We start from the raw sequence: 14,289 nt of genomic DNA on the forward strand, positions 1-14,289 counted from the left end.
ATATGATTATTAACAAGTTTTAAATGCTCTGGGCAGGGAGGAGGGTAAATTTCTTGGTGCCAGCTATACATTGGGATGTTTTTCATCTGCTTCTTCTGAAATGATTAAAGTTTTATGGCACCTTTTTGGACAAGAAGAAATCCTCAGACTCTCCAAACCTAATTTAATTTGTTTTTATTAGTTTTTATTGTAAGCAAAGTAAATATTCTAGAGTTCACTTGCCTATTCAATATCACAGATTTTAAAAAGTTTTTCACGCCTATTTGATAAATGACCATTAGAGACTTCAGACTTTCATATCAAAGATTTAACATGCTTGTAATTTTTTTCTGATGCTGATTCTGTATAATCACCCCATCCTTTGAAATATTTCATGTCTCCTTATATTTTGTTTCGTTTGGGCACAAGAGAAAATATCGATGAAAATCTCACAAATTTATCAAAACTTTGGAAGAGCAAACATTGAGAAGTTTAACTTTAAAAAAAAAAAAAAAATTTCATTTAAAATACCCAAAACATGAGATTCTACTTTTTTTAGGTGATTATGCGTTAGCACACTGAAACGTTATTTTAGGATTTAGAATGGGGGTTCAGTTGTGCATATAAATATAATGTAAACTGATCCCATTTCAGTACATTATAACTTTTTAATCAGTTAAGTAATTTTTTCCATTAATTCTGAGGCCGATCAGCAAAATCATAAAATCACATGTAATTGCTATATTTTTCGTATTGCCACCCATACTTAGGGTTAGTAGTAGGAAAGGAGCGTGGCTTTTATGACTTAACAATACTATATATTAGTACAATAGCATGCGTATTATTTATTTTGTGTCACGATTACTTTCTAGTGACTATTGTTTAATTATGGATTCCCATTTCTCATAATAAATAATTTTACCAAGAATTCTTCATAAATTTGTGTTTCGATTTCGATTATAGCTGATGGAACTCTAGTGATCCATTTTTTTTTTTTTTTATGAAATAATTTTACCAAGAATTCTTCATAAATTTTGGTTTCGGTTTCGATTATAGCTGAAGGAACTCAAGCAGATGCACCAAAGTCATATGAACATATGTTTTTATTTTTGAAATCTTAACTTTATAATATATAAAAATCCATAGAACATTAACTCTATAATAATATATACGAAATCTGCAAAGAATTAAAATATCACATTTAAGCATACTTAACAACTTGGCTACGCCAGGCGTCCTTGCTAGCTTAAATAAACACTTTTGTAGTTTTAACAAGAGTTATAATAATATCAGAGCATCTCTATTTACGCCAAAAATACCAACATCAATATATTACATGTGAATGCGTCCTCTGTGGAATTTCCACATGTTCCGCTAGTTGTTATTATTTGCGTCTTGTTTTTGTTTCGTTTTTTTTACAGCAAAGCAAATCAATTTAATAACCCACCAAATTTATATAAATAAAATTTAAAAATTCATAGAAGGAAGGTACATAATAGTTAATGAAGCCCAACGCCCACTCCATGTTAAAAATAGTTTTCCAAATAGTAACATTATTTAGAAATTCATTAGTAATAATGGGGAGGGGGGCGTTGTTAATATTTTATTCTTAGATCGTTTTCTCATTTTACCTACCAATCATCGACTATTTTCAGCTGTTTATGAAAACTTTCAAGTAGCATATTGTACACTAACGACGAACTGATACAATTTGGCTTTGTTTAAAATTAAAATTAACCTTTTTCTGTCTTTCAATTTGCAATACGTTACAAGAAAAACATTTGAGAAAAAGTATACCCGAAAATTACCTGGGGATTTCTGTAATCATTTGAAAATTTACAAAAAAAAAAAACAAACAAACAAAACAAATATCTAATTAAATATTTATAAATATTAAAAGAATCCGAATTGGAAATTTAGAACGGAATCGGTAATTGAATCAGAATCAGGAAAAATTTCGGAATCGTCCCACCACTAACAAATATATACACACATAATTTCATGATTATGTACACAAATATACACACACAATTTCATTATATAAAAATATACACACATCATTCCATGATTATATACACAAATATGCACGCACAATTTCATGATTATATATACGAATATACACACACAATTTCATGATTATATATACGAATATACACACACAATTTCATGATTATATACACGAATATACACACAATTTCATTATATAAAAATATTCACAAATATACATGCACAATTTCATGATTATATACACAAATACACACACATTATATATATATATATATATATATATATATATATATATATATATATATATACATACATACATACACACACACATAGGAGGATGTAAAATACACTTAAGTATAGTATTTTAAGTTATGCAGATTTCATATTTATTGTTATAGAGTCAATCCTCTGTTGATTATTATATTGTACCTAATATATAATAGTGACCGGCCAACTTGGTCCTGTCATATCTAAAATATGCTTAGATATATCTTAATTTATGCAAATTTTGTATTTATTATTACGGAGCCAATCCTTTATTAATTATTATATTGTACTCCATACATAATAATGATTTTCAAGGGGTAAAAAAAAAAAAAAAAAAAAAAAAAAAGTAAATAACTTGGGTGCCATTAGCTAGAAATGAAACCAAAACATTTAGCACTCAATCCTTAGTCGTTACCATGAGCTATCACCAAATAGCTAAGAAAACGTTAAATTTAACTGACTTTAACATATAAATGTATATCTGTGCATGCATACAAGAGCACTAAGTCGACTTATGCCTGGCATATTCATTCTTTTTTTTTTTTTTTTTTAAATCTTTAGCAGCTGTTTCTAATAAATAAAAACCAAATCAAATTTGTTTCATAGGTCTGAATTACATATTTATCAAGTTTTAAGTCTTTAGACCAAAAATTGACATAGGAGTTTGGTAGAGACCGTTCAGCACATACACAGACAAGGTCACTATATGTATATATTTATGTACATGCATTAGAACTTGTTCATTCTAAATGCATGCAATTATGCACAATGTAGAAAATATGACGAAAGAGTTGAGCATAATTGGTTAAATGAAACCAATTATTTAATAAAGAAATGATAAAAAATTAATAATTACAAAAAATACTGAGCTTTTAATAACAATGTCAGTGCGGCAAACTCACATTCGTGTGTGTGTGTGTGTGTGTGTGTGTATGTGCATGTATATATATAAAAGACAGGCTCCTCCAGTCTGACAGACTATTGATACCCATGTAGGGGTGCCTGCGTGTGAAACTTATGTCAGTAGGTGTGCAATCTCCAACCACACCTCTCCTGAGTCGACATTGTTAAATACCAGTGGCAAGTGAAGTGTATGTTCAGGACGACTGGAAATAAATGCCGAGATAAGCGAAGAGCACATACAGCGCTTAGAATTCCCAAATGGTCACCCATCTGGTACTAACCTGGCTCAACGTTGCTTAACTTTGGTGATCTGATCAGAACCAGTGTGTCAACACAATTATGCCATATATATATATATAAATATATATATATATATATATATCACATATGCACGTATACACAATTATCTCCATATTAATAAAGTAATCTTGATTTTTTCCCCCTTGCATCTCCATCTTTAAGAAAAAAAAAAAACTGAACCTTTCCTAAACAAACCTTTTACACTCATCATTTACATTAATTTGTAAACCATGTTTCATAAAATTATGCATTTCATCCTTGTTTAAAAATTATTACATTTATTCCAAATAAACTGCTTCTCTTAAACACACACTTTCACAAGGAAGATGGCCAAGAGTTTCACTCTTCTACAATTAAATCCTCCCATTTCACTCACATTCACGGTGTTATTTAATTGATAGGTATAACTATAAAATAAAGAAACGCTCCCTGAATTTTGCATCCTGAATGTATTCGAGGAATAAGGGAATATCGGAATTATCTTATTTTAGCAGCAAATTTTGGCTATTCTTCAGAATGCTAGAATAGATTACAGAACACGTCAAATCATATTCAAAATGACATCTTAGTCTGAATATTAGGCTTTTCGTAAGTAACTTTTTTAAACAAAAAACAAACAAAAAAAAAAACAGGTATTAATATGTTTTTAAATAAACAAAACAAAAACTTGACAACTATGTGCCACCTCAACATATCTGTAATTGACTACAACCCTACTCAGTTTACATCGCTTATGTGGAGTCATTTCTCATTTATTCAAAAGATATTTTTGTCTTTCAATTCCAGGGTGGTTTAACTGTTACATTTATAAACATACTAATCTATACATTAATACAATAGCGTGTGTGTTATTTTCTGTGTCACGTTTATACCCGGTTTGTTTGATCATTAGGTACTTCCATTTCTTATAATAAATAATTTTACCAAGAATTCTTTCATGGTTTCGGTTTCGATTATAGCTAATTGCACACTCCAATAATTTACTTTTTAAAAATAATTTTATCGAGAATTCTTCATAAGTTTTGGTTATAGCTGAAGGAATTAAAGCTCTCTCTCTCTCTCTCTATATATATATATATATATATATACATACACACACACATACATAATATATATATTTCATAAGTTTGGGATTCGGTTTCGATTCAAGTTGATGAACCCAAGTCATATAGATAGATTTTTTATTTTTGAAATCGCAACTTTGTAATATATAAAAATCGATAGGACATTAACTCTATAATAATATATATGAAATCTGCAAGAATTAAATTATCATATTTAAGCGTATTTTACGACCTGGCTATGCCAGATGTCCCTGCTAGCTTGGATAAATACTTTTGCAGTTTTAAAAAAATAGCTACAATAATATCAAAACGTTTCCATTTATGCTGTATATCTACAGAATACCTGCATCAATATATTACATATGAATCAGTCCCCTGTGAAATTTTCACAGGTCCCGCTAGTTCTTTTTTTTTTTATTATTATTAAAAATCTGATATTTACTTTCCATTCCATCATTATTTATTTTGTTCTGTGATCAAGAACGATTAGTGATCTATTTGTGTAACCACATTTTGCAAGCTTTTAGTTAAGTATCATTATTTTGTTTGCAAAAGTGGATACTCAGTTTTCATTATAAAAAAATAATCATCTTGCTTTCATGTGTGTGTATGCGTGTGAGGGTGGGGAACAAATTTTCTTTTTTTTTTATTATTTCATAACTTTCACTAATGTTCACTACTATAGAATTGATTATCAAACAGAACAAATGGCATATTTATCTAAATAGGTCACAAACAGCAGAAAAAAAAAAATTTCTATAAAGGAATTACAAACTGTTTACTACGAAACTAATTTCTTTAAACTTCATTCTTTTCTATTTTCAGAGAGACGGACAGAGAGAGAGAGAGAGAGAGAGAGAGATGCACTAAGAATGAGAATATTTAAAACCCAACAGTTAACATTTCAAACTTATAGAGTTTTTTTCACATTAAGGGGTACATACCAAGTCGGAATATACGTATCGCCTCAAGGGTCTCTGCTCCCCTTAACTGAGAGCGGACAAGAGGGACACTAAGCAGATTACCCTCGGCACTGCTACCATTTGTCTGGCTGGTCTTCAGTTCGCAGAGTCCGGCATTGGCTTGTGGCAGCATGCAGTGGACGAAATGGCACTTGGTACGGCGCAGTGTTTCAATTAGAGTGTCCTGTGAAAAGTCAATTAAAAGCATAATTAACAGTTTCAAGAGGAGTCAGCAGAAAAAACAAAACAATGTTACGTGTTCAGGTTGAACTGACCCAAAGGAAATTACACAATCGCAGAGAAAACAATAAAATATAAAGAAACGAATTTGACCTTCAAATTTAAATAGGAGGTGCCTTCAATAAGTTCCCAGACTTTTTTTGTACAGGCATTTAAAATTATCGTAGGCTCTTGAAAATTCAGTATGTTATTGCTTTACATACTATGAGATGACCGACCAATTTTTATGATTTCAGGTTCAAATGAACAGCTACAGCAGGAATTGGAATACACCCTACTAAAGCCTGATTGTCACAGCTGGTTAAAGAATTTTAATAGCATAAAAATGATAGAAAATGGCTTCAATTTGAAGAGTTGATATAAAATCAGGACAATACCCATTTCTCTAAGAGACAATAGATTGGATGATGAAGGTTCAATCCTCAGTGCAGGGTGATACTAAGGAAGCAATTACAAATTACTTAAGACTTCTACTCAGCCATCGTTCACGGAAGGAGCCTTTTGAAAACATCTTGAATTTATATCAAGAAAAATGTGTTTTCAAAGTGAGCAGAAACAGTTATATAAACAAAGATTTCTTTTTTTAAGTGAATTTGGAACTTTATTAAATTGTGTGTGTGTAGTTGGTTGGTTGTTTTTGTTTTACGGCATATCAACCCTTTTCGGGTTATTTAATGCCGAATCTAGTTATTTTGAGGAACGATTTTTAATGGAGTATATTTGTTTTTTAAGTCAGATTCTATTTAACCCATAGTTGGGACCCTAACAGGTACTACCACTCCGGGTCAGAGTGCACCTGGGAGCAATGGCAATTAAAGGGTGGCTCCACACTCCCCAAAGCCCGCAAGGTGGGGCCTCACCATCGGATATAGTTTTAGGTCGTAAGTGTGTGTAAGTGGTAGTAAGCAGAGAGGAAATCAAAACAACAGTAGGCAGCCCGGGTGGAGAGAGAAAAAAAAAAAAAAAAAGTGGTATTAGGCAGGCAGACTCGAACCCATAACACAATGAAGAAAAAGAAGGTTAAAAAAAAAAAAGTCTTAGCCGATGCTTCAGTGGCAAAACTGGAAGTCGCAAACATTAAAATTAAGGCAAGTAAATCGAAAGGAGATGATGACTTGCAAAAATGTTGGCGAAAAAAGTGGTCTCTCCTTGTAGAAAACTGGCCAGTTGAGGGTGAAAGAATTATGTTTTTGGCCAATTTTGTATATTTGTTGTCCAAAAGATTGGGGATTTAAAACGATACTAGTTTCGTCATATTCCGACATGTCTGTCGAAAGTTTTTGTGAGACATACAAACACACACACATTTTTGTCTTTTATATATATATATATATATATATATATATTAGATAGATAGATAGATAGATAGATAGATAGATTATACTTTGAGCTCTAGGAATTATAAACTTTTTTGGAATTAAAAAAAAATTAAATATGTATATATAGATTAACTTCCATGCTTATAGAGCTAGGGGTACAAGTGAAAATGACATTTCCAAATAAATTAACAGGAAAACTTTGATATACTTAATAAAGAGAAAAATAGGTATCTACACAAAAAATTAGAAAAAAAAAAAATATTGAGTAGAATTTTAATTTTCTATAATATAAATTTCACCTATCTGTTTAAATGTATGCATGTATCTATGTATGTATGTTTGTATGTCTGCCTAAAACTTTCGATAGAGGTGACAGATTTTCACGAAATCAGTATCATTTTGAAGCTCGACCCTTCGGACAACAAATATCAAATAATTGGCTAAAAATATTAATTCCTTACCCTCAACTGGGCACTTTTTTGCAGGGAGGGGTCGCTTTTTTTGCCGATATTTTCAAAGTCATCCCCTCTTTTCTCTTGTCTAGCCTTAATTTAAACCTACGTCACTTCCAGTTTGGCGATGGGCACAACAGCAAAGACATCACTTTTTTTTTTTTTTTACGTTCTTTTCCTCCTTCGCGGTATGGGTTTGAGCCTGCCTGCCTTACACCACTTTTTTTCTTTTTTTCACTCAACACACACCTCCGGGCAATGCCGGCCACCCAGACTAGTTACAAATAAAGGTCAGTTTTATTGTATTTTGCAGATTTGGTATTGATAAGAGTGGGAACACCTGTAAAGCAGGGGGAGATAAGCCAGTGTTGTTTAATTAAGTAGTGATGAATGGCAGATCCGATTTATATTTTTAATTAAAATTTACTTGCTAATTTTTCATTTTTTGGCGAGGATATTTATTCATGCATGATATGTAAATATATCAAAAAGTTTTTACTTGGAATGCGGTTTTCACCTGCGATCTATACTGTATAAGCACCCTCACATTTTTTTTTAAAGGATAGGCTGTCATCTGTTACTATTCTGAAAATCTTTTCTTTTTTTATTTCTTACATTAAAGTAACTTTTTGTTAGCACATTGCATTCAGTCCTTATGTTTGTTCCTGTATATATCATTTGCCATTCTATTATGTACAATTAAACATACATTAAAAATATAATATGTAGAAGGCAGTACAATACAGAAAGACACAAACTGAAGCAGATGAATAGTTTTATTAATACGAATTACAAATAAATGTGTATATATTTATACATTTCATACACACATTTTATCTATATTTGTATTGTGATTACCTGTGTCAGCTGGTCTATAGGAATATCCGCATTTTATACTTCAAGAAAGATCTCTTTGTCAGATATGTGTATGGTTCAAACGCGCTTCTGTTTGAACCAATATCACACATTTTCAGTTTGTATCTTTCTGCATTGTACTACCTTCTACATATTACATTTAACTACATACTATACAATGCTTCAAGCAAACTACATTCACCTCTTATACATTAAAAAGCATAAAGATTAGGTACTGATACAGAACCTGACCCAATATTGTGTCAGCATCTTCTGGCAGTTTACAGCCAGAAAAGTTACCAGAAAAGCCAACGTGAAAACTGCCACATATAAATTCAAAACGCTGAAAACAAAACTTTATCACAAAGTAAAACTTGCTGGAAGTTTACTCATATGAAAGAAATATTTTTATTATTTTCAAAGATAAGCATGTACTGTTATCGGTGGACCAACATATGTCTAGTTTCAGTTGCAAAGGAGATTAAGACAAACAATAGGAAATAGCAGCAACTGACTTTTTGTTTTGTATAACATTTATTTCCTTGTCGTTATGGCCGTGATATCACCCACCCCACTTAATAAAAACTTAATGCTTATCCAATTTTATTCCAATATTATAAAAAAGGTAATCTTGCTTGATCCGGATCCTTGGGATTTTCTGTGGATCATGGCTTGGGATCGACCGGCAATGCTATTATATATAAGTAAATTACAAACAAGACAAAGCAATGTATTAGTATACTAACAGGGCGCCCGGCCTTGCCCAGTTGTAAAATATACTTAAATATGATATTTTGATTAATGCAAACTTCGTATTTATTAGTGAGGGTGCCCGGCGTTGCCCAGGTGTGTGTGTAGGTGGGGTAGTAAGGAACAAAAGAAAAAAAATTTTTTTATAGTCCTTTTCAATAATGTTACTTTGCATATATGCATCCATGCTATGTTACAAGTATATTAATACTGTTGTTTTTTTTTTCTTACTTAGGAAGAAATAGTTTTTTTTTTTGTTGGAAGACAGAAAACGTGGAAACAACTATGATAGAAAATAACTTTTTGTCTTGGAAACAACCATGATCAAAAGAAATTTTTTTTTTAAGAAAAAAGTATCAGGAAAGTGGTTTTTTTTTCTATTAATAAAAACAATTTTTATGTCTTCTGACAGCTCATTGCTGACTGGCTAATTGTGTGCACTTAAATTTTTTTTTTTTTTTTTAACATAATCACTACTTACTTATCATGGACCGAAGGCCACTCAAGGTTAAGGGTTAATGAATGTACGGCAGTCACTGAAACAGCATGTTAATATTTAGTGATGGAATAGGGTAGAAATGATTTATTTAGCGGGGAGGGGCTCACCAAGAACTTGTTTACATTGGACTTGAAGACGACCATATAGTCAAAAGCAAACCAGTTGAACAGATTTAGGCACAGATAAAGAGTGAAGGGAAACTTGATAGTTGTTATAACAAGACGAGTGTTTTTTTTTTGCAAATGTTTGGCAAAAGGGAACCACAGATTGAAGCTCAGACAAGCTTCAATCTGTGGTTCCTACCTTTTTCTGGTTACTTTTCCATCAGACTACCGTAAACTGACTGAAGGTGCTGATGTGACCTTGGGTCAGGTTCTACATCAATCCTTATGCTTTTTAATGTATATATCATCTGATATTCTAATATGTGTGATCAAACAACACAAACTTTCCAACAGGAATTGTAAAAGATTTGACACTGAAATACTTACAACTTGTAGTTTAACTTGTAAACAAATCGACTTTCGTTTGATGCTGGCTCCACCTGAGGTGAACGTTCTTCTCATACTGGCAGCTCGTCGCAAGGAGGAAGTGGGTTTCTCCCCAACAATTGAGCCACTAACAGTCGTTGACACAGGACCTCGCATTGTAGTAAATAGCTCGCTTATGTTGCTTCTGCAAAAAATATAATTTAATGATATTAAAAAGATATTAAATATAATGATGCTGCTGGTTCAGAATTTCTCTCATAAAAAAGGAAAAATTCTGTATCATGTATACGTTATGCGTCATACACCAGAAACCAAGTAAATCGATCAAGTAATGTTGCAGAAACTTCAAGAAAATCTATTCTTTAATTCCATTTAAGGTGTTATTACTTCTAGAGAAAAAAGTAACAAACTACCAGCAATGATCAAAGAATGTCAGTTTTCAAGGAATCGAATAGTAACTTTCGGCCCAACATACACACACACTTACACGTATGTGTGTGTGTGTGTGTGTGTGTGCGCGAGTACATGTGTCTATATATGAACAGGTGTGTGTATGCATGCGTATATGTGTGTGCGTGTATATATGCGTACATATTATATATATATATATATATATATATATATACACACACACACACACACATATAAAAATCAACTTTTTATTTTAACAAACTTTTCTTGGATTTTACCGATATTCTACTCTTCACTCGACCATCCATTCACGTGAAATCATTTTTCTTTTTTTCCTCCCATTCTCTCTACTTCACTATTTTATTACCAAGTAAGTTCTATGGTTTATTTGTGCTTTCACTAAATACATTGCAAGCAAAATCCGATTCCGCATTTTGCAATTTCCTACCCCCTGATGAGAAGGAAAGTATTTCTTTCGAAATTCTGCGGATTAAGGACAATCCACTTAATTTTTGTTTCCTTTTGTAAAATTAAATACGTTTTTAGATCTTCTTAAAGTATGTATATGTTTTTTTAATTGGAATTCATTATTGAAATGAGTATTATTCATTAATTTATTCTTATTGCGGACTATTATCCTCATTTTTATTAGTTGTTTTTTCACAACGTTTTGGCCAACAATTCCTCTGGCCTTTGTCATGTGGTAACCGCGACAGGATAGGAACTCCGAATCTCCTGACTGCATTCTCAGCAATTACTGCCTTCCATAGTTGTTACTGTCTTACCACTCTATCCACTGCACCTTTGGGGCCCGTGGCACAGTGGATGAAGACGTTGAATCTCTACAGTTCCAAGTGAGAATTGTCTGAAGATAGCGGTTTCAATCCTACCCAAAGCCGGCCAAAGGTTTACTTGGGCAAAACGTGATGAGACGACAACAACTATGGATGGCAGTGATTGCTGAGAATGCAGTTAGGAGATTCGAAGTTCCTATCCATCGCGGTTACCACCTGACGAAGGGCAGAGGAATAGTTGGCCGAAACGTTGTGAAACAACGACTAATAAAGATGAGGATAATAGTCTTCTTAAAGTGTTTTTAACATGTTTTATTATTTGTTCTTATATATTGTGTGTATATGTGTGTGTGTGTGTGTGTGCATACACACATACTGACTGTACCTGACCAGAATGCAGTGAATATATTTTCGTTTTTTAATTCGCATTTGTTTACACCTTTTTAAGTTTAACATAAACAACTATTATATTCTTGATTTTTGTTACTAGAAAGTCACCACTTATCAATGCTAAAAGACCACTCAAAGATTTGAGTTAATGAATGTCAGATGGACGCTGAGACAATTCTGTGATGATTGGTAATGATGAAAAGATTACGTAGAACATTTTTATTAAAAAAAAAAAAGCGTTAGTCTATTTTCTTGATCCGTAGTAGTGGAAGTGCCGAAAGTTCAAAGCAAGGGGAGATAAGTCATTCTTTCATTTAAGCAAGTAAAAATGAATGACGTAATACAATAAAGCTCATAAATTTATGATAAAATTAATTTTTACTTGTAATTAATCTTATTTGATCCCTTTTTTAGAATTTTTGTCACGAATACTTATTTCTGTATGACACGTAAAGACATCAAAGTGTTTATTTTTAACTGTGACTAATCGCAAAGAAGCATCAAATTATGTATTGAGCAATCGGTGTCGCTTTACAATCATTTTCATTCACTGTGAAGAGGGAGAAAAATCTCTTACGAAGATATTCGTTCATTTTTTCATCTCATAATTTTGGACGCTCGATGCAGCAATATTTTTGATTAAATCAAAACATTAAAAAAAAAAAAAAAGCTGCGGCATTTTTTTTTTTTTTTTTTTTTTTTAAATGTAAGAAAGTTGATAACATTAATAATACAAAATGTAGTCTTTACGCGATTATTAAAAAATAAACAAACCATCATTATTTTTATCGAACGAAAACATTTAAAACAGAAGCTGCGGCAACTTTTTTTTTTTTTTTAAGTAAAGTAAATGTTATGGTAAGGTTTAAAAAAAAAAATAGTCTTAAATACAAAGAAGGAAACTGTGCTGAGGAATCTCCAAGTATTTTCATTAAAAAAAAAGCCTATCTCTATCCGTTATATCCATAATGATATGGTGCAGACCTTGAGGGAGGACAGATCTCCATTAAATGCTGCGTTGTTAAATTCATCATGATAATGCTAGTCCATATGAAACATGTAAACAACTCTAACCAAACCTCATTTCAGATATCGGTTCTCAAACAAGGGAAATTACTCTGGAAAAAATTATACTGATTATCTCCCTTAGATCCCTTACAAGTTTTAAAATACCTCATTTAGGCAATAGTTTTTTTTATTATTATTATTATTTATGCAAGTAAAGTTCAATTCAACAAGAGCTAACTTTTTGCTTATTGATCTCTTAATTTTTTTTTCTCGTTTTAATATCACAGATAAAATTAATCATGAAAAAGAAAATTGGGTTTTTGCATGATTTATCTTAACATTGGAAGTGAGCTGTCTTTCAAACCTCAGACATTCATGTTTTAACTAGCGGATGGGGAGGGGGGTGTTACAATTTAGCAAAGTCCAAAAACCACTCGAGGATAAAGATTAAAGAGTGTTAGGTGGTCTGTGGAACAACACCGTCATGATCGGTAATGGTAGAGCTTGAGTAAGATTTAATTATTTAATAGAACAGTTCAAAAGAAAAAACTTATTTACATTAGACTTGAAAATGAACAAAATTTTTTATACCTGCTTGAATCTTGCAAAACATGAATGGCAATTTTGCTGACTGCATTTTCACGGCAGACTTTCAACCAACCGGTAGCATTATACTGAACAGGGTTCGTCCCTTGGTAATGGTTAAGGATAAATGTGTGACCCAGCGAGCCCTTCCTCAGTAGACTGTCACCTGTTTGGAAAACAATTTTTTTAAAAATATATACAAAAGGAACAAAAAGTAAAAATAATTTTGATAACATTAATATTTCAGAAAGTGACATTCAATTTTACTGATTTGAAGAACAAATGTTTGTACCGTAAGAAAACCCGATAATATTTATTGTTAAAAAAAAAAAAAAAAAAAAAAAAAAAAAAAAAAAAAAAAAAATGAAAAAAAAAAAATTTAATTGCTCAAATTTAAATTAAAAAAAAAAAAATTCGTTTTATATAGAAAATATTTAAGGACAATTCTAGAAGAAAAAGTATCTTTTGTTAATATCAGGTTGTTGCAAAACATATACATTTGTTATCATATCCAGGAGTATCGCACTAGACATATACATTTTCATTCATATCCAGAAATATTTCACTAGACACATACATTTTTATATTATTTAATTTTTATATTATTCATTATTAAGATGTGTATTATTTATTAATTATTTAATTTTTATATTATTCATTATTAAGATGTGTATTATTTATTAATTCTTATTTAATTTTTATATTATTCATTATTAAGATGTGTATTATTTATTAATTATTTAATTTTTATATTATTCATTATTAAGATGTGTATTATTTATTAATTCTTATTTAATTTTTATATTATTCATTATTAAGATGTGTATTATTTATTAATTATTTAATTTTTATATTATTCATTATTAAGATGTGTATTATTTATTAATTATTTAATTTTTATATTATTCATTATTAAGATGAGTATTATTTATTAATTATTTAATTTTTATATTATTCATTATTAAGATGAGTATTATTTATTAATTATTTAATTTTTATATTATTCATTATTA

General features: G+C 30.9%; 1 protein-coding gene across 6 annotated transcripts in view; it reads right to left on the bottom strand.

The window, feature by feature from the left end:
* Positions 1 to 14,289, bottom strand: part of LOC145297667 (unconventional myosin-XVIIIa-like) — a 794,600-nt gene that overhangs the window by 288,906 nt on the left and 491,405 nt on the right. For all 6 annotated transcript variants that reach the window (XM_080143864.1, XM_080143857.1, XM_080143848.1 and 3 more), the window contains 3 exons: positions 13,283 to 13,442; positions 10,089 to 10,272; positions 5,465 to 5,666 (listed from right to left, as the gene is read on the bottom strand). In XM_080143864.1, the coding sequence (XP_079999990.1) occupies positions 5,465 to 5,666; positions 10,089 to 10,272; positions 13,283 to 13,442 (546 nt within the window). The remainder of the gene's footprint in view (positions 1 to 5,464; positions 5,667 to 10,088; positions 10,273 to 13,282; positions 13,443 to 14,289) is intronic.

The sequence above is a fragment of the Euprymna scolopes genome, chromosome 2 (genome assembly GCF_053919585.1).
Source record: "Euprymna scolopes isolate OS-2025 chromosome 2, ASM5391958v1, whole genome shotgun sequence".
NCBI classification, from domain to species: Eukaryota; Metazoa; Mollusca; class Cephalopoda; order Sepiida; family Sepiolidae; genus Euprymna; species Euprymna scolopes.